Source organism: Trachurus japonicus, chromosome 3 (genome assembly GCF_045865225.1).
Source record: "Trachurus japonicus isolate A0001 chromosome 3, Traja_1.0".
NCBI lineage: Eukaryota > Metazoa > Chordata > Actinopteri > Carangiformes > Carangidae > Trachurus > Trachurus japonicus.
Genome location: NC_140909.1, coordinates 40,848,774 through 40,869,035, shown reverse-complemented (window position 1 = coordinate 40,869,035; position 20,262 = coordinate 40,848,774). Strand labels below are relative to the sequence as shown.

Sequence of the window (20,262 nt, the reverse complement as noted above, 5' to 3'; positions counted from 1 at the left end):
GTGTGGCACACAGAACAATTGATTGTATTCTTTACTGCCAAGCCATTTCTCTCTTTGGCAAAACTTTTCACACAGCTCTCTCAGCCAACTCAGCACAACAGTTTACATCACAGCCAAATTGCATCAATGCAACCAAAACACTACATCCATATTTCAGATCAACACTGACATTTTTTTTTTCTTTAAATGAGAAATCTTTATCACTCAGAACACACTGACCTAAAAACATGAAGGATTACAGTATTCACTACTATTGTCTTTGAAGTAGCTCAGATTGAATTGCTTTTATTTATTTGGCATAAATATATATTTTTTTAATACCATATATGGGTACAGTAATTCAGAGTCCACTAAATGAAATTTAGTGCAGTAATTCTGCACAAAAGCGCCCATATATTTATGTAAATGCTAGGAGTCAGGTGGAAGGAAGAGTGACACCACCTAATGTCTCTGCGACTGGGATACTGTAACACAAATGATTCAGCCTCATTCAGCTTCAAAAGCATTTTGTGTCAAAGCAATGAGAGGTGATGCATGGTTTAGTTTATCCTTTGTGCTGACTGTGTGAAGTGGTGTCGAGGAATGAACTAATTTAACAGACCTGTGTGATATTTTTTGTCTCTTATCAATGTATGTTATCCCAAAACAAAAAAAAGGTGTAAAATATTATATTGTGCTGTTTCTGTTTCAGTCTGGCCGCCTGGACTCTCATTACCCAAAAGTGTGTGGCCACCAAGGCAATGTACTGGATATCAAGTGGAACCCCTTCTTTGAAAACATCGTGGCCTCCTGCTCTGAGGACACCTCGGTAAGTGACCCACACTCTTCTTTTTTCTTTAAACTCTGGCATTTATCCCAACAGGTTGCAGAGGGTTGAGTGTGACTCGATGACTTTGAAGATGTGAAACACAAACTGCCTTTGTGAAACCACAGGTCGACTGCCCACAGGGCAAAGAGGTCATGGGCTCATTATGGCCAGAGGGCCGCTGATTCACAGAGTCTGCACTGGACAGGGGCTTGTGATTGGATGTTGGCTGGCAGCTGCTCTGCTCCATGATGTTGTTGTGCGGCAGTGGCCTGAAAATGGGAAATGACAGATGTGAAATGCCTTTGAGCAGCATATGAATCTGCTGGGTGTTCAGGGACTGACTACACAAAGTGATATTAGACACAACATCATATCTCAATCACTATCGCTCTTAATCTCACATGTTACATGACCAATACTAAGACCCCCGGCCGTAGGCCTTTTTTTTTTATTCCAGTACATGCACCTGTTACATTACTCTACTGAGCCACTGCAGCACTGTGTCCTGTATAGTACTTTCACTTGTTGAAGGATAATCTCCTCTGGTCCAGGACAGAGCCTCTGGCCATAGCTGTAATCCACTCTAATCCTAATGCAATGGACTACATTGATAGCATGTGGTATTTTTGATCAGAGGAATCTCTAGCTGCACCATACTGATTGTGTTCTGTAGTTCATAGTAATGACTTATGAAAAACACATACTGTAGTGGCCCTTGACAGAAAAATATAATTCACCTATGAACCTGTGCTATAATAACATATGTATAAACATCTGTCTTTTGTGTGTCTGCTCCATGATAGCGGGCTTTGCATTTGTTTATATTCGACGTGTGTGTGTGTGTGACCGTGCCAGGTGCGAGTATGGGAGATCCCAGAGGGCGGTCTGAGGCGCAACATGACGGAGGCGGTGCTGGAGCTGTACGGTCACAGCAGACGGGTGGGGCTCATCGAGTGGCATCCCACCAGCAGCGGCATCCTCTTCAGTGCTGGCTATGACTACAAGGTACCACAGCAAGCTTGACTCAACACAGTAGGCTATATTTAGCTTGCATTCCACGCAGGTTAAAGGAATTGTAGCTCATTTCAGGAGTGACTTTGTCATGTTGAAAGTGTGTTTTTTTTTGTGATATATCATTGTGTAATTATTTAATTAACCTACAGGTAATTAAAATAACAGTTTTGTCAATGCCTTTATTGTTATTGCAGTGTACAGTGCAATTACTTGTCTCTAGTGGTGCAAACAGTAAGCACAGTGAACATAACATTACTGACACATTACGATCTATATAAATAAACAAAACAATCAATATAAGATGACTAGAAGTATAAAAGCAGAGTAACTCCATGCACTTCATTGTTCTTGCACATAGCTGATTTGCACAGATAATATTGCACATAATCAGTCTGTTATTGCATGTGTACAGGATAGTGTTATACTTGACCTGCAGAATAGTTCTCTGGCGGCACTCTGGTAAAAATTTACCAGGGATCTGGAAGTGCAGGTTCTTAAGGACGTGTGTCTCCATCCAGAGGAGAGCAGGGTGAAAATGTGGTGACCTGGGTGGGATGAATCTCTGATGATGTTTTTGCTCGGTTGAAGAGAGCAGGTTTACAATAAATTGTTAATATACTCTAAAGGAGACATATTAATAATAGTTCCCAGGTGTCATGTCTGTGACATGCTTTGTACTAGGGAACATCTAAGTATGGGACAACAGATGGAAATTAGCCCGCGGCTAAAATCCAGCTTGTTTACGATTCTATGTGTTTGTTCATGAACTTGCATTGTCCCACCCCAAATAAAATTGAATTGAAAATCCCCCAAGGATCAAACATCACAGCTCTTTTCATCCTCTCAAAACAGCCCTGTTCAGAACAGCTGGTTTCAGTGTCTGTCCCTTTAAATGCAAATGAACCACTGCTTGCCCCACCCCTTCTACTGGTACCAGGTAGGGGTGGGATTATGCAAATTTGAAACCTTTAGTTACATCACTGGAAGACAACTGAGGGAACAGCTTGTAAAACCACATGGATTTCAACCTAGGGAGCCTGCACATTACATATTTTTTATATATGTTAAAGAGCCTTCAAAAAGTGATATTTCCATAATATGTCCCCTTTAAAGCAAGAGTTACAGATTTTTTTGTCAACCTAATATTTTTATACGAATAAAAATGAAATAATAAGTTTACAGCCCTGTCTATCCAGGCCTGATTTTTCTTTGCCAGGCTATTTTGCAACCATGAAACATTTTTCTTACTTCACTCAGATATGAGAGATCACTGTTTGATGTGTCAGCAGTATCACACTGAAAGCCAAAGTCAGCTTTCATTCACAACCTCACAGCATAATCACACCTTTGATCCAAGCACCGCAGACATCTAACGGCTCCACCCAAACAATCTTTTCCGCCTGTGTCAGATCCTGATCTGGAACCTGGAGATCGGAGAGCCGGTTAAAATGATCGACTGCCACACCGACGTCATCCTCAGCATGTCCTTCAACACAGACGGCAGCCTTCTGGCCACCAGCTGCAAAGACAAGAAGCTGCGAGTCATCGAGCCACGCTCTGGGAGAGTCCTTCAGGTCAGAGGGAGGGACTGATGGAGTGTGTGTGCATGGACACCGTGGGAACCACCAGACTTAAAAATATCCTTGCATGTAGAGGCCAGGCCCCTTAGCTCCAGTTAAAGGAACTCTTAATCTTACTCCCAGTCCCACATCTTCCAGTGATATTTTAGACAGTGGTCCCTTTTCATTAAACAACTGAAGCCCCAGTGCACAAAGCAGAGTCCATATAAACAAATGGATTTCTGTGTTTTGTAAAGGAACAATGTGCAGTGACTGACTCATCCTCACCCCCTCCAACATGGTCAATATGCACAGACATTGGTTCTCCATAAGAATTTCTCATTTGGTTTGTAAAACCAGTACTTTAAGTTGACTCATTAACTTTTAGATTACCTATTTAAGTTTTTGCCATGGCATAACCAACATTAGCATGAACTGCTGCTTACCCACCAGTTTGAGAAGAAACACTGAGTTCAGCATCAAGCTTTATTCCCTTACTCACGCAACAACAGTGTTTACTCTCACCTCCAGTGAGTGAGGGTCATCCTTATGTTCCCCGGGTCCTATATGTTCCCTGCTTTTTATGTGACCGGTGAACATAGGACCCTTTTTCAGAAAAAAAGGTTGTATGTTCCCCGTTTTTCCCCAAAAGGTTATTGTGCCCAGGGAACATGCAATTTTTGGTTCCATACCTGGAAGTGGAGTTGTGACATTGCAGATGTTTGCCTATTTTTGAGTGAGAAGTTGAGTTGTGACTTTGAGTGAGAAGTGGAATTGTCCCATTGGTTGGGTTTAGGCAATGAAGAAAGGAGTTGGTTAAGTTGAGTAAAAAAAGACCAGGTACAGGTTAGACAGGCCAGATAGATAGAGAGTCCAGATAAGTAGAGAGAGTCCATCGACCGGCAACGGCGGGGGCGTTTTTCCCAAAAAAGGGTCCTATGTTCCCTGTTTTTCACAAAAAGTGTCCTATGTTCCAAAAAGGCTCCTATGTTCCCTGGTCGCAATACATAGGCTACATGTATTGTGACCAGGGAATATAGGACCCCTTACTAGGAAAAATGGGAACATAGGACCCGAGTGTTAGCATGCTAACCAGCTAGCCCTGACCTGCTGTGTCATTTCCTGATAGGTCACTGCAGTCTAAGATCTTCCCTGAACACAAAGTAGCGCTGCTTGGAGTGTATGTTACTGTGTTATGAAGACAGTAATGGATGAAGCTTTGTCAAGCCACAGCAACCACCATTCACTCCCAACAAGAAACCACATTTAGCGACACAGAAAACTTACAAATAGCTTCTTTAGCATATTTATTTCAGCTAAGTGCCAAAAGCTAAACTGGTCTACACCACCTCTAAATGTTTGACCTTGGTGATTTTGCTGCCTGATCACAGTGAAATGGATTTTGATTAGACTCAAGTGCTGCTCCCCTGCTGCTCCAAGTGGAGGTGATCAAGACGAGGCAGCAGGAACAGGAGTGGGGAAAAGGGACAAATCATGAAAATGTTCTCTTCCTGTGACATATAAAAATTCTAACAGAGCCATGCTGTTGACTGTGGAAGCAACATATAATTATACTTACGCTTGTATGCTTGAACACTTACACTAAACCATAAAACTATCATCAGTTTCCTCCTGTTCTTTTTCTTCTTCTTTATGAGGAACATGTCCTGTGTGAAGTTAGCATTAAACCTTCACTCTCATTGTGTTTTGCTCCACCAGCAAGGCAGTTGTAAGAACCACCGTGTAAACCGAGTGGTGTTCCTGGGCAACATGAAGCGGCTGCTCACCACAGGGGTTTCTCGCTGGAACACCCGGCAGATCGCACTCTGGGATCAGGTCAGACAACACCTCCATATGGCTCACGCCTCTAATGCCAGAGTGGGCGGAGGAAGTCTGTGTGGTTAATTCTTTGTGTGTATGTGTGTGTGTGTGTGTGTGTGTGTGTGTTTCTCTTCCCAGGAGGATTTGGCCATGCCAATTGTGGAGGAGGACATAGACGGCCTCTCAGGACTGTTGTTTCCCTTCTACGATGCTGACACACACATGTTGTACCTGGCAGGCAAGGTTAGCACTGCCCCAACGTTGACCTGATTTCTAGCTAATATTTCTCAGACTTACTGTCCTGTAAGACAGTGACAGGCAATATTTTTGACTGACATTTTTCTATAAAGCAGATTCCTGCGTACTGTCCTCACTTGTCAGTATTACTCATAAAAGCTTTTGACCTTTATCTGTAAATTTGAATAAACCATCACAGAGACATTTGTCTAAGTAACAGTGGTCAGACACCCATAACAAAACTAATGTGACAAGTATATAGACACTATTATGTTTTTTAGGTTATAGAATATGTTTTTGATTGTTAGACATGCACACATAATTAACAGTAATGAATAACCAGATCAACTAAACTAAAACAGCAATAAAGAAAATGTGTAAATGTTTTATCCCAACAACATTAAAGGTCAAGTACAGGAAGTAAAGTCTGTCATAATGTTATCTGTAAGTGAGAACGTTGAAAGATGTCATTCAATTTATGATAAAAGGAGGCCAAATAAAAGTGGGATTTTCTGTTTATTTACATGTTGTGTTGTTTAGGCATCACTGCACTTGATGGTGCTGTTTGGGGACATGGCTGTAATTAAAAAGTTGAAATATTAAAGTATTACAATACCATTCAAGTTTTCTTTAAGCACAACAGGGCTACATGAGATTATAGTATTGTATTTAAAAGGAACTCTGATTCTGGTGCATTGGCAGGGTGACGGCAACATCCGTTACTTTGAGGTCACCACGGAAAAGCCATACCTCCAGTACCTTATGGAGTTCCGGTCTCCGGCTCCACAGAAAGGACTTGGTGAGCCATCTGTTTATTAGCAAATATTGATGATCTGTCCCACTGAGAGCAGGCAGAGAGAGAGAAAAACTCTAACACACACTTCTGCTCTGGTCTGCAGGTGTGATGCCAAAGCATGGGCTGGACGTGGCAGCCTGCGAGGTGTACCGCTTCTACAAGCTAGTCACCCTGAAGGGTTTGATTGAGCCCATTTCAATGATTGTGCCAAGAAGGGTGAGTGGGAGTGAGATAAAGTCTACTCTGTTCTCTTATTAAGAGTCATTTGTGGAATATTTCTTTTCTCTTTCTTTCAGCATGCAGAGAGTTAATAAGACATTTAGTTTTTTGTTTGAATTTAATCCAAGTTTGCTGGAAACGCATCTTGGCAAGACCAAATGTATCTGAATGCAAAAGGTAATAATGATAAGATCATTTTCCAGTTCTTAGTTTGACTTGAAAACAAACACACTGGAAGCAAAACAGAAAGGAGAGGCCAGCAAGAGATGAAGCAGGGAAATAGAATCTTTACAACCCATGCAGAGAGGATATACTGTATTTATGCTTTAAAGGGGACATATTATGGAAATATCTCTTTTTGAAGGCTCTTTAACATATATTTAGGTGTTTGTCTTGCCTTCGGGCCCCAAAATGCGAGAATTGACCGAAGAAAATGTAATGTTCAGGCTCCCTAGGTTGAAATCCATGTGGTTTTATGAGCTGTTCCCTCAGTTGTCTTCCAGTGATGTAACTAGTTTAAGAATTTGCATAACCCCACCCCTACCTGGTACCAGTAGAAGGGGCGGGGCAAGCAGTGGTTCATTTGCATTTAAAGGGACAGACACTGAAACCAGCTGTTCTGAACAGGGCTGTTTTGAGAGGATGAAAAGAGCTGTGATGTTTGATCCTTGGGGGATTTTGACCAAAGCATGTCACAGTCATGTCTTTAAGACACCTGGGAACTATTTTGATTTGTGGAAAGGGGGCAGAATATGTCTCCTTTAAGGCAAATAAACCATACATAGCTTTTTTTCCCCTTCAGACTAGACTTGTACATAATCAACTTTTCCACATGTAATCAATAAAATAAGAATGTATGTGATGTTTCCTGGTTTACAGTCAGACACATACCAAGAGGACATCTACCCCATGACAGCAGGGACAGAACCTGCGCTGTCTGCCAGCGAGTGGCTGAGCGGCATTGATAGAGGTAAACAACACTTTAGACACACTCTGGTTGGATGGCGGTTTTTAAAAGTAAAGAAAAAGAATCAGAAGTCACTTTTTGCTGAATAAAAATGCACATTATGCAAAAATTAACAGTGAACCTAACAGATTACCAGAGTATCACCCTGTTTTGCTGTATGAATGACATGCAAGACCGATGTGATGTGCTGGAACCCATTTGGTTGGTGGTATGACAGATATTAAAAAACAGAGCTACAGTACAGTGGGGTAATGAAAGGTCATCTTCCATCACCATGTCTTGACTTTGCCCTGTGTTGTCACCAACATGTTGCAAACTCAAACACAGACATTTTCACATTCACATTTCAACATAGCACTTCTAGGAGTGGGCTCTGATGTGTATTTCATAGGGTCTTTAAATGACATTAGCCAAATGAACATTGACTCTGAGATGTAGTCTGCTCTGGGCCTAAATCACCACCACCCCCCCTCTTTTTTTTGTCTGCTCAAGTTTCCAGTAGATCACAAACATAATGCAACACAAGCCAACATGAGAAACTAAGGCAACAAGATCACACAATCAACTCTACATAAACTGGGCAACACAGTCTCATGAATATTTATTCTGTTATGTTTCTTTCTTGATAATGGTTAGTCCTTGAGATTAAACATTCAAATGAGTCAATGTCCATCATTAATTCTTCACTCTTCCAGTGGCTGTAAACAGTCCTTCAAGTGCCAGTAAATCCTGCCAGCGCCAGTAGACTTCTTATTTGGGTATACCTGCTGCTTGGAGAGACATGTCTCCTTGTAAACACAGATGGGATGATTCTGGCAGCAGTTTATGAAACCACTCTCCAATATTTCTGGCTGCTTGTTTCCAAAAAGGAGAAACAAAAGAACAATCCCATGATAAAAGTACCTGGTTTCCTTTGACACCTCCAACCATTATTTCCATCCTATCAAATTAAGATCTGTTTCCTAGATTTACAGTTCACTGTGTATGCTATAATCCCCAGTTTAATTAAAACATGATAGGAGCTTGTTATCGCTTTCTCTTAAAATAAATACCAAGCTGCCTTCTAATTGTTCCAGTCTTACCTCCGTGGAGATAAGTTGATGCTTACCAAACTTTATAAATGCGCAGAGGCATCTAATGAGGAAAAGTGCAGATTCTAGTATGCAAAGCAGTGTGTACATGATGAACAAAGACTCACAATTACAGGAGTCTGTTAAACATGGAGCAATAATAGCCTCCCTGTGGAGATCCGTGAAGGACTTTAAGCCTCTTTGTGCATTGTGTTGGGTTTCATTCACTCAGGAGTGTTTTTGCTCCTTTCTGCAAACAGACCCGGTCTTAATGTCCCTGAAGGACGGTTACCACCGGCCAAACCAGTTAGTGTTCAAGGCCCCGGTGAAGGAGAAGAAGAGCGTGGTGGTGAACGGGATCGATCTGCTGGAGAACGTACCCCCCAGGACAGAGAATGAGGTATGTGAGGAGCCAAGGCTGTGGATGAAAGTGGTCACACTCTATTTTACTCTTCCTCTATTATAAACCAGGCAACTACGACCATGTAAGTGTCAGAACATTACAAATAAGGACGTGGTGAATAATAGCTATAACCATAAATAATAAAGTAAATAATATTAGTTTTGTCATACAATTATGTTTTTTCTTCTTTGTTGCCATGTGTTGTGGGAGTTTGGTTCCACATTCATTAAATAAAGATTGGTTGATTGGATTCATGTTGGAGAGTTTGATGAATTGGACTGGCTGAGTGTAAGACAGAAAAAAGGTAACTCTGGAGAGAGCTAGTCAGTAGACGTCAAATCGAAATTGATTCGTCAGACTAGCAGCCTAATTAGGTTTCATCTCACCTCAGCATCCATTCAGTAGCTGCTCTGTAGCTTCGGCTGACAGAACACATTTGTCATCCAAAATGTTACATTATGCAAATTTACTTGAGCTTCTCATTCTCAGCTCTGTCATTTTTCTAGCGTTTCAAGCTCATTTGTGGAAGCGTATGTGTGACATGTTTCTTTTTTCGTCCTCCACACAGCTCCTGCGGATGTTCTTCCGGCAGCAGGACGAGCTGCGGCGGCTGAAGGAGGAGCTGACCACCAAGGACGTGCGAATACGCCAACTGGAGCTGGAGCTCAACAACCTGAAGAACGTTAGCCCAAACAACGTCTGACCTCTCAGGCCCCCCTGGACTGGCAAAGCTGCTTCCTTTGCCCCCCCCTCCCCTCCCCTCCACCCAGATCTGACCTCCAACAACGAGCTTCTGAGCCCTCCCACTCTGCTTTTTTTTATATGTCGCATTCTATCATAACTTGATTTCTGCTGCCCTGCATAGTGCACACATTAATAATGATAACTGTTGGATAATGTTGTAGCTGGTGCAGTTAGTGGAGAATTGTAATGATGAAAAGTATGATAAGTAACAGAGGCAATGCAGTGTTCATGGACGACCACTTTAACATGAAATCAACAACATGGAAAGATCGAGATCCAGTCAGTTTGGGTATTATCTGTTCTTACAAATGAATCTATCATGCTCTCTAGTGTTATGATCAATTCCTGCATCTTTTCAAGCCAGAACACCAAGGTGTTTGGTTTTATCACTATGCCTCGTCTTTGTCAGGGCTAAACTGGAGGATGTACAGACTGTCACCGGCTCCTATTTTTCTTCCCCAAGGCCTTAGACCCTGCTGCAGACACGCTTTTGCAGCGAGCTGCAGTGTCATCTCAGAATCGTTCGGCTGATGTCGAGTAGTTTTGCACCTGAGGAGCGTTTTGGAGACGCGGATCATGTTTTTTTCCCACCGAGCTGCTTTTCCCATTTACTGCTTCTCTCACCTACAAATGTCAGCTGTAAATTTACATCACATAGCTAACCCGATCTTTTCCCAAGGAGTGGATGGTTGATTCACTTCAAGTATTTTGTATTTACATAGTGGGAAAGCAGCTGGGGAGACATGGATCCAGAGGCGGTGGACTTGTGTGACTACTCTGACGTGGTCTCCAGGGAAGCTTTGCGAGCGTTATTGGTTTTTAGGGCTAAATTCTGAGGATGGGCGACAGTGTATATTTGCTTCTATTTATTTGTCACGTTTTACCTTTTTAGCTAATGACATGTATATTTGTTAATCCCACTGTTTTTTTTTTGTTATTTGGATGATGTGGCTGCGCAAAAGTAATGATTCTGATGCTTGATAGATTTTGCTGAATGTGTCCGATGGAAATTGGTGCAAGATTTGTGTGAAGCTGTACTCACATGGTATTAGTTTGACATCAACAGCATAACCTGACATAAGGTATGAAAATATACTCTTGCCTATTAATAACAGTACAGAAAACTGTAATGATAACCATCCTTTTACATTTAATCTAAGTATATTACTATTACTGAGACATGTTTACCGTAGATGTGTAACTTTGCCTCTCTCTCCACTTGCACCAACAAACAAACTTCCATCCCCCCGCCCCCCCGCCAAAGGTCCGAAAGTGAACAGAAGTGGGCACTGGATTAATTGTAGATGTTTGATTGGCTCCATTCTTCCAGACAGGTTCAAGCTGTTACCAGAAAGATTCTTCTAAACATCCCATGTGTCTTTTTAATCCAAGCCCAACCACTTCCAGCCTGATGTTTATTACTGATTCTGCTCTTCTTGGATTGAGAGAAGGAAAAAAAGGTTGAGTCCACTGTGTGCACGACAAGAATGGAATTTGTACCCAGAGCGAGTTAAAAGTAAGTTAAAGACTGAAGGTCACAAGTCTCTCCTGATCTCGTCACAGCAGGTACAGAAAGGGTCTGAAGCTTCGTAGCTTCAGTTAAAACTATCAGAAACAACAAAACACACGTGTGAGCCCTTTAACTGTAGACTTGAACCTCTGAGACATGAATGGTAAATGTATGTTTCTACCACGATAAATGAAGGGGGCACAGTGAAAGTAGAGAATGGGAAACTCACTTGGTGTAATTGTTGGATGGCACTAGTGTTACCATGGCAATAATACCTCCAGTTTTTTTTGGGCACTGAACCAGATGAACCTTTTTTGGGGAAATAAGTAAACCCTAGTTAATGTTTGCTCTGTTTGGTCTTTATCTCATCCACTCTGTGTCTGGGGTTGGTTTTTGTGTGTGGACAACAAAAAACAAAACATGTGAGTGTCATCAATATCTTATGACTTCAAACTGGAACTCTGTGTTGTTATACAAGGACCACAAACTTCAAAACATATATAAAAGGGATTTATTGAAGTGAATGGGAGGGGAAAAAGAAACAGAATTTGGCTGATGACAGTGGATTTAACAGAGTGAATAATCACTGAGGTAGGCCAGTTTGACCATTGCGTATACTAGTGAGAACAAAGTTCAAATAACTGACCTTTTTTTTCCAGAGTTTACATTTTGAAACGATACATGTTCAAATGCACAGAAGTCGCATTTGTAACCTCCATTTATATCAATGACTTCTCTATCTACCACCACAAACTCAAACATTGCCACCTTAATGTGTGTCACAGAAAAAGGAAACATGGAAAAAGCAATAATGAGCTCTGATGTTGAACATTTCTCTTTATGGAAAGATTATGCATACAAAGTTATCTTCAAATTCAAGAAATTTCCACACTGCGTATTTTAGATAAAGCAGCATACATATTTAATATCTTATTACAGTTCATAGTTTCACCTCAGTTGTCTGTTCAATGTCTGCCGTCATCAAAGAGAATACAAAAAAATAGATTTGGTCATTATTTACAAGAACACGTAATTTCCGAACTATCAAAGCTGAGGGTTTAAGGAGGAGGAGCAGCTTTGACAAGGGCAGACATTTTTTTTGCTATGATTTAAAAATATGCCCTGTGAGGGTCACACTGTGCATGTTCAGACAGAAGTTTCACACCAGGACAGCAGAGAGTATTGGCATACTGGTGACACTACAAACACATACTTTACATTAAAACAAAAACCAAAAAGTACAATGCAAAAATAACTTTAAGACGAGGATAGGGCAGCCATACATGAAATCCAGTAGTTGACTTTAAAATGTATTAGACATGCACTCTTTTTTTGTTTCATTTTGTGTGTTTTTTTTAGTTTTTTTTAAGGGGGAGGTCTTAAAATACAGAAGTCATCAGAAACTGGTCTTACACAAACAGTGAGAAAACAAAAACATTTCTTAAAAAGGTTTATCTTTGCTATTATTTGATATTACAAAACTGGTGTCCACGAAGCAGTCAAAAGTGGACAGTAAAGACTGGAACACGGGATCATCAAAGGTACAGAAATTTTTACTTATTTCTCCAGACAACCCCATCTACCTGACTGGCCAATAACAAAAACCACTCCTACTGCAATATGAAACTGGGGGGGAAAAAATACATGGGGTTGTTGGGAAGTGACTGGGAGATACAAGTTTAAAACAGTTCAGAACTTAGCTTCACGGGGACTCAATCATCGTCATCATCCTCCCCGTCCTCGTCCAGTTCCCTTTTCCTCTTCTGACCTCGCTCCTCTTCTGGAAAACAAAGAGACACAAATATTTCCCATCAGACCTCAGACAGCTGACGATGTCAAGAGAACTTGTGAGATGTGAGATGGGTGGACGTGTCTGGATTTCTGCTGTGTAGTATAGACACATGACATCTATACTCTGCATTGCACACCACGCAAAGCAGGTTAAGAATAAGCAGCGTCTAAACTAAGCTAAACTAAGACCTTTGAAAACAATTAAGACAACTGAAAAAAATGGGCTGGTTTCCCAAAGCCTTCGTAACGCTACATCATTCTTTGCTAAGAATATCTTCCCTACAACATTTGTTGGTAAGGTTGCTCTTCTTAGGCTATTTGAGCCATGTTTCAACTCACATTTGCCACACACACACACAACACCCCTGTTTAGTAATCATTGTTGCCCATTAAACCGATATTATCCTATGGTACAGCAACTGTGGTTCACCAGTAATTTTCTGCCTTTAATAAAGAGAATTGTTTTGGAAACTTTTTTTACTAAATTAAAGTGTGCAGCCAATAGAACTAGAAGCTTTATTCAACTAATAATATGACAATTGGTTATTATTCTGATTCTAATACAATTAATGATAGTCATCGACAATATGGCCAACAATTAGGGTCTAATTAGGTAGGCTATATGTTGTGCTCGGGCCACTTGTGAGGCCTCGGCTTGAAGTTAAAATCGATGTCAGCCAATTTCAGCACTTTCTCGTGGACAGCGCACCTTATGTCATTCGTAGCAAAGTCATTCCTGAGGAAGCTCCTGAGAAACAGTTTGGGAACCAGGCGTAGAACGGTAAACAACTTTGGTAAGATATACCTTACGGGTCTTCTCAGCGCGCTTAGAAAGAATGTTATCTGGAAACCGGCCAGAGGACACTATTGTACCAGAGTGGAGCTCCCTGCAGCTGGATGCTGGGTCCATCATCCAGGACAGTGGCACCAGCTCCAGGAGTTTTCAAGACAATAACTAACAACTGGTTTCCTTTGTGAGGTTTAACTGGGACTGTCATTCTTCAGTCCCCATTGGCTCACCTACAGGACACCCTCATTTGTATTACTTCCTGTTCTGACAGTCTACACATGCACATTTACAATTTTCACTCCATCACACATGATATGTTTTGACCAAATCAGGAAGAAAAAATATTACTGGATGAGAATTCAATGTAACATGATACAAAGTGTCTTCATTGGTGTCACTGTGCAGTAGCTGCTGGTGACATGCACCAACGCTGTTAACTAGCTGCAAACTTAGAGGTTAACTATGTAGAAGGAAATGCATCCAAATGTCTGCAAGAATATATGAAATGCATTCTGGGAAATTTTAATGTAGAGAACCACCTTTGTTTCAAGAAAGTGCACCTTTATGTGTTGGTTTCTTTGCTGTTTACACTTACAGTAGCATGTAGTATGTTACGTAGTATGGAACAGGAAGACAGCACCTGAACCCAATCAGCCACCATTTCACTCACCTTCATCATCCTCGTCGCCAACCTCTCTGTCGTTCAAATCCTCCTCCTCTTCCTCCTTTTTTTTAAAACAATCAAATGAGAGTCATTTCAAACAATCAATTTTGAACAATGACAAGAATTCAGATCTCATCCATCATTCTCATCCCACCTCTCCACTGAGGTCGTCCTCTTCCTCATCTTCGTTCTCGTCCTCGTCTTCCTCTCCCTCCTCCTCCTCCTCGTCTCCTGGTGCTGCGTCCTCGTCGTACTCCTCCTCGTCTACATCTGTGGGGAAAGCGGTTGCTGGTTAATTGTTGTCCAAATGTTCAAATGTCTAAAATTAGCAGCTTTGAGAGCGACGCTAGAAAGAACCCAGCTGCTCTGGTGAGGCTTATATGAAGGACTCGCCGACTCACCGTCTTCGTCGTCCTCATCATCGTCCAACCCCTCCGCGTAGACCTCGGCGTCAGAATCCGGTGCCTCTTTGTCGTCTTTGTCGTACCCGTCCAGGTACGTGAGCTGGGGTAGTAGCTTGAACACGTTGTCTCTGTATTCGTTCAGGTTTGTCACTTCACAGTTAAACAAATCTAGACTTTTCAGGGTCCCCAACTCTTTCTGTCAAAACAACAATCACGTCTGATGAAGAACAGCAGCCAGATGCTTAACAGACTTTGCCTTTTTTTTTGTACTTCAACGCTAACTTACCAATGGTTCTATTGTGCTGAGGTCTTTAATCTTGTTGCCACTGAGGTTGAGATGTGTGAGGTTGGGGCACTTCGCCGCCAGAACTTCCAACCCTCCTGAGATCCTGTTATCGCTGAGTTCAAGCTGTTGATCAAATTAGCAATTAAAATATGCAACACCTTGAAGCCTGAAGTCATGGACTCGTTGTGCGTAGAATAATCACCCACCTTTTTGAGTTTATTTAGCTTTGGCAAGTGGGCAACTGTCGTCAGTCCGACGTTGATTGTGCTTAGAAACTCCAGCTCCTCAAATTCATCTGTTAGACCCTCGATCTTGCCTTCGTTTGAGCGACAGTTGTCTAGCACGAGTTCTTTGACCTGTAGAACAAACACACACACACACACACACACACACACACACACATCCGGTCAGATTGGAGACTTTATATGAAAAATAGTCAAGAATATGAAAAAGCAACGTTGTAAGTTCACGTTCTCCCAAGGTCAGAGCTAGTCTGATGAAATCACCATGGAGATCAATAGCTCTTAGTCCTACTGAGGCTGAATGTGACATCACTTCATGTAATGTGAATTTGGAAATGAGTGTGTGTGAAATACATACACTGTAATGTGTATTGTAGCAACTGACACACTAAACTGATATTTTGATTTTCAGGGAGCTGCCAGTTCAATTCAGTACATTCACTTTTAAAAGGGATTAAATGAAAAGTTTGTCAAAGACGCAAACTACCACAGGATGATCTTGGCTTATGGTCAGTACATTGTACACTTCCTCAAGTATGTGTATGTTACTAGAGGATATCTACACTGCAGTCTATACAGAATATATTACTAATACTACTATATAATCAGCTTGTGATGTGGCAGTATATAAAGTGGTTTGCAATAGCTCCATGTAGAATGGTCAGTTCTGTCCAATTATGTCAATTAGGGCAGCAGATAATGATCATTTTCAGTATTTCAATTTTTATTTTTATAATTTGATTAATTATTTTGTCAATTACATGTGGAAATATAGGAGATTAAATTATTTTCAATAGACTAAAATGAGATCTTCCAAATGTTAAATTCTGTCTGAACATCTAAATGACAAGGTGTTCAGTTTATCATTATGACACAAAAGCATCAAATCCTCACAACAGCAGATGTTTGCCATTTTTGCTTAAAGAATTACTAGAACTCTATCAAAAAGCCAATTAATTTTCTAATTAAATAACCATCACAGCACAAATATACTGTACATAAGTATTTTTTTTATTTTTGATAGGTTCATTACTAATTTTGCTGATTATTTTAGTACAAATTTGAAATCAGGGCTTTGTAATTGTGAGGGAGGGTTTTATTGTGAGCTATTTTCACATAAGTAAAAAGGATCTTACCCTTCCCACCACTTTTATGGTTTTGTTAATGAAAAGAAGGGGACATTGGTGTAAGATGGTTTTGAAGAGATTATAAAATGTTCATTTTATATGTTCAGGCAATTTTGATATTTAGTTTCTAAAGTGAGAAGTAGTAAATATAACCCCTACATCAAAATCAGCTTTTCTTCAAAAGGTTAATGTAATTTTTTATCACACAATCTTCGGAAATAGAAAAAAGGTAGAGAGTAAACTTGGCATGTTCAAAAGTTTTAGAATATTACATATTTGGTCAGTTCTTTGTAAACTTGTCCTCTTCGGCAGACGCTGCAGAATCTTTCCATTCTTGGTGTAGAGGAGTTTCCAACCACTCTTCCTGGAGATCACTTCAGGTTGTGAGATATTTTCAGGCTGCCCCTCATGTTTCAGATCTACCTACAGATATTCAGTGATGTTCAGGTCAGGGGACTGTGAGGGCTGTTCTAAAGTCGGTGTCAGCTTGTGTTTCTTTAAAGTAGTTTCAGGTGGATTTTGAGGTCTGCCTTGGATCATTGTCCTGTTGTAGAAATCAGCCTCCACTCAGTTGCATTTTCTCGACTGACTGTAGGATTTTTGGATCAAGAATTTGCTGATATTTACTGGAATCCATCCTTCCCTCTATCTGTCTGCAGCCACACAAGCTCATAGTGTATTTACACCGCTGAATACCTGTTACTGACCAATGAGGATGGTCAAACCTTTGCACTATAGGCTGGCTTACCAACCAGGACTGCAAAAACCCTTTGAGAGGTTTCCTCTGCTCTTATCTGTCTAACTTATTTAATTAACAGCAAATTTATCAGGAATTTGCACCACTGAAGTCTGGCCCCCAATCCTTCATCTTGTGGCCCTGATCTTGAAAAGGGACCCCGTGTCAAAATCTGGTTTTAAGATCTGTGTAATTTTCTTTCTTTTTTTGTTGTTTCATCAAATGGCTTTTTCTGTGTCAAGTAATTATCACACAGGGAGCCACAGGCAAGGACATGATACGCCATCATGGGAAATTGCAGTGCTGTAACCAGTAATCATTTTTCATTATCAATATATGACTAAATAATCAAGGGCTTTCTTTATCAAAAGCACTTAATTGTTGAGTTTGCCACAATCAATGACAAGGGAGGAAGCAAATAATCACACTGAAGAGGCTGGCACTGATGATATTTTTTTTTAAGAATAACTCTTTAAATGACTAATCATTTAGTAAAATTCACATTCACTTTCTATTAATTAACTGTTAATTCTTGCATGCTGACTGATGCCTGGGTGCCTGAACTGCACTGTGGACTGATAGTGGTTATAGAAATTTTGCCAGTTGTTTCTGAGGAGCCCCTTGTTCAGCCATGTTTTCTTATGTTCTATATCTATTGAGTTCATAAAAGGAAAAAAGCCTCATGGTGCATTTGAAGAAAGGCTCATTCCTATGTCAAATAGCTGCAGGAGTTCCCTTCATACACTTGCATGCAGCTCAACAGTGGCCTTCTATAACAGTGTGTGTATGATGACATTTAAATATAGTCTGATCTGAGATCACAGGTGTGCAGTTATCAGATATTTCACCGCGGCCTTAAACGTGACTCAGCCAATCAGCACAGAGGAGTGAGACTACATGAAAAAAAAATTACTGTAGCCTACATAATAATCTGTAGACTGCGCACATTCAGCTCTCCAAAGTATCGCGATGCGCTGCTTCTCTTCCCATTACGTAAAAATCACATTTAGCTCCTTTTTTTCCAGCAGAAATAGCCACAGTACGGCAGGTTGTAGGGCTTTATTCTCACTGGTTACCGAGCGAAAGTGTAATAAGAGCTGTGTGTGAGCGGCGCAGATGCACATTAGTCAAAACAAGTGGCTACGAGTCGTGCACAGGGTCATTTGTGAGTAGGAGGGGCAGCTAAAGCCGATTAGATAGCTGCCAGGCAAACGTTTCATTGTTGCTTGTGCTTAAACAGTTTGTCGATTGGATTGATGGCGTGTTTTAGGATTCTGTTATTTAAGCAGGTACGACGAGACGTGCGTCGTGTGTGTGTCGAGTGAACGGGGATATTCGGTGTAGGCTATTTCGCTTTGCCTTTGTTTTCTCGGTAAGATGGCGGCTTGTCCTAGTTCTGAAAACTGGAGCAACAGCGCGGCTCGACCGTTTGTTTTCATTAAGACGGGAGCTCTGGGGCGGAGGGCGCGGATAAGAGACTGGAGATGAACCGAGCGAATACACATCCGCTAGTTTGTACCGACGACCGTTTGTTGTTGTGTTTTCACCCCCTCCTCCTCCTCCTCTACCACCGCCTCCTCCTCCTCCTCCTCCCGTGTCGCTGCCCAGCCCGGTGGCTGGTAACGGTCCGCGCTGACACCGCTTTCTTCTCGGCCGCTGTGCCGCTCGGTGGCTCCGGCTGGTCGGCTGGCCGGGCTCCGGGCTCCGGGCTGCAGGCTGCAGGCTGCAGGCTCGCCGAGCAGCCGCGGGTCTGGGACGCAGTAACAAAGCGATAAACCGAGGCTGTGATCTTTATGCATCATTGATAATTTCATGACTTTGAGTATCCGCATCCTTAAACGCGCCAAGTGCACGGCTCCAAATGTTTCTCTGAACGCATTCCACCCCCAGTCCAAGCATGCACACAGCGCTCCGGTATCGGCGAGTAAATGACAAGATCACGGCTTTTTTAAAACCAAAAGAGGCGCATTCGTAGATGAAAAGTTACAAATATGGCTCCTCGCGCTGCTTGCCTTGTTTATACCGCTGGCATAAAAAGCTGTGCTGCATCTCAAACTGCAAGAAAAAAAAACAAAAAAAAAACGTGAAGCTCAGAGCCGCACAAAAGTTGAACAGCGTACCTGCAGCACCTGGCCGCTGGAAACGCGACCGCAAAGCAACAATGTGACCCGACGTCTCCATCATCTTTTAACTTGGAAGAAACTTTGTATCCCCCCACAACCCAAGACATCACACGAGAGATTCTCCATTAGCTGAGTGTGAAACATGAGCAGCGAGATGAGAGGCCAACTTACGTCTGACGGAGTGCGGTTCCGCAACTCTAGATGAATTCTTTTCTTCATGTCCATCCTTGGATCCGCGCGCCCGCGATATGATACACACTTTTAATAATTACTGCAAATGCAACTACCACCTCCAGAACAGACTGCTGTTGTTCATTCAAACTTGATCCGCTCGGTGGGCGGGAGCTCGGCTCGGGATTGTCGTCACCGCCGACCAATCGCAGCAGCCAAATAAAGAGGGAACGGATTTACAGACGCGCAGGCCAATGAAGCCGCCCTTGTAAAACTGGGTGGGGTTTTGTTGTTGAAGTTTGGTTGTTTGTTAACTTAAGTTTACATGGATAATCTTATGCTTACTATACTATACAGTGTTGTACAGTGAATACACGCCACGGGGAAGGGATGCCTCATGTTTGTCTGTGCGGAGCTGACACTATTAAACCTCCACCCGACTTGAAACCTTGTGTGGCTGGTGGGCGTGTTTCATTTCATTTAGTCTGTCATGAAGCAACATGCATATGATATATAGAGCAATATTCACAGAGAATGAAAAGGAGGGGGAAAACATAACAATTATAAATTCTATCTGGGGAGAAGGAGAGGTGAAGAAAATGAATAGCTATAGAGCAGGGAAATAACAATAGAAATAGTATGTAAATAAATAACTAAATAAATAAAGGTGATTGACACAGGGGGAAAATAACTCCATTACACAAAATGGGCCTATATTTACTCTTTTTAAGCAAATATCTTGGAAAAGGTTGCCGTAACATGTTACACCTAGAATAATAT

The 20,262-nt window shown here is 41.6% G+C and overlaps 2 protein-coding genes across 3 annotated transcripts in view; one reads left to right on the top strand and one right to left on the bottom strand.

Moving 5' to 3' along the window:
• The window catches only part of coro2ba (coronin, actin binding protein, 2Ba), a 54,286-nt gene extending 41,505 nt beyond the window's left edge, over positions 1–12,781 (top strand). For both annotated transcript variants that reach the window (XM_085772800.1, XM_085772796.1), the window contains exons 3-12: positions 692–808; positions 1,664–1,813; positions 3,232–3,396; positions 5,101–5,217; positions 5,341–5,445; positions 6,142–6,238; positions 6,339–6,451; positions 7,334–7,424; positions 8,752–8,891; positions 9,463–12,781. In XM_085772800.1, the coding sequence (XP_085628926.1) occupies positions 692–808; positions 1,664–1,813; positions 3,232–3,396; positions 5,101–5,217; positions 5,341–5,445; positions 6,142–6,238; positions 6,339–6,451; positions 7,334–7,424; positions 8,752–8,891; positions 9,463–9,597 (1,230 nt within the window). In that variant the 3' untranslated portion in view covers positions 9,598–12,781. The remainder of the gene's footprint in view (positions 1–691; positions 809–1,663; positions 1,814–3,231; positions 3,397–5,100; positions 5,218–5,340; positions 5,446–6,141; positions 6,239–6,338; positions 6,452–7,333; positions 7,425–8,751; positions 8,892–9,462) is intronic.
• Positions 11,646–19,644, bottom strand: anp32a (acidic (leucine-rich) nuclear phosphoprotein 32 family, member A). Its single transcript, XM_085772808.1, has 7 exons — positions 19,483–19,644; positions 15,290–15,439; positions 15,084–15,206; positions 14,795–14,993; positions 14,548–14,663; positions 14,400–14,454; positions 11,646–12,928 (listed from the first exon to the last, which is right to left on the bottom strand). Exons 1-7 carry the CDS (start codon positions 19,534–19,536, stop codon positions 12,861–12,863), a joined length of 765 nt encoding a protein of 254 aa, XP_085628934.1. The 5' UTR covers positions 19,537–19,644; the 3' UTR covers positions 11,646–12,860.
• Between the last annotated feature and the right edge of the window lie 618 nt (positions 19,645–20,262).

What these genes read in the sequence shown, in the direction of transcription:
- anp32a (XM_085772808.1), bottom strand. Translation starts at nt 19,536, where the DNA reads ATGGACATGAAGAAAAGAATTCATCTAGAGTTGCGGAACCGCACTCCG. An exon ending in GGAACCGCACTCCGTCAGAC is followed by an intron (nt 15,440 to 19,482) that starts GTAAGTTGGCCT and finishes TTTGTTCTACAG; the next exon opens with GTCAAAGAACTCGTGCTAGA. An exon ending in TCAGCACAATAGAACCATTG is followed by an intron (nt 14,994 to 15,083) that starts GTAAGTTAGCGT and finishes TTGTTTTGACAG; the next exon opens with AAAGAGTTGGGGACCCTGAA.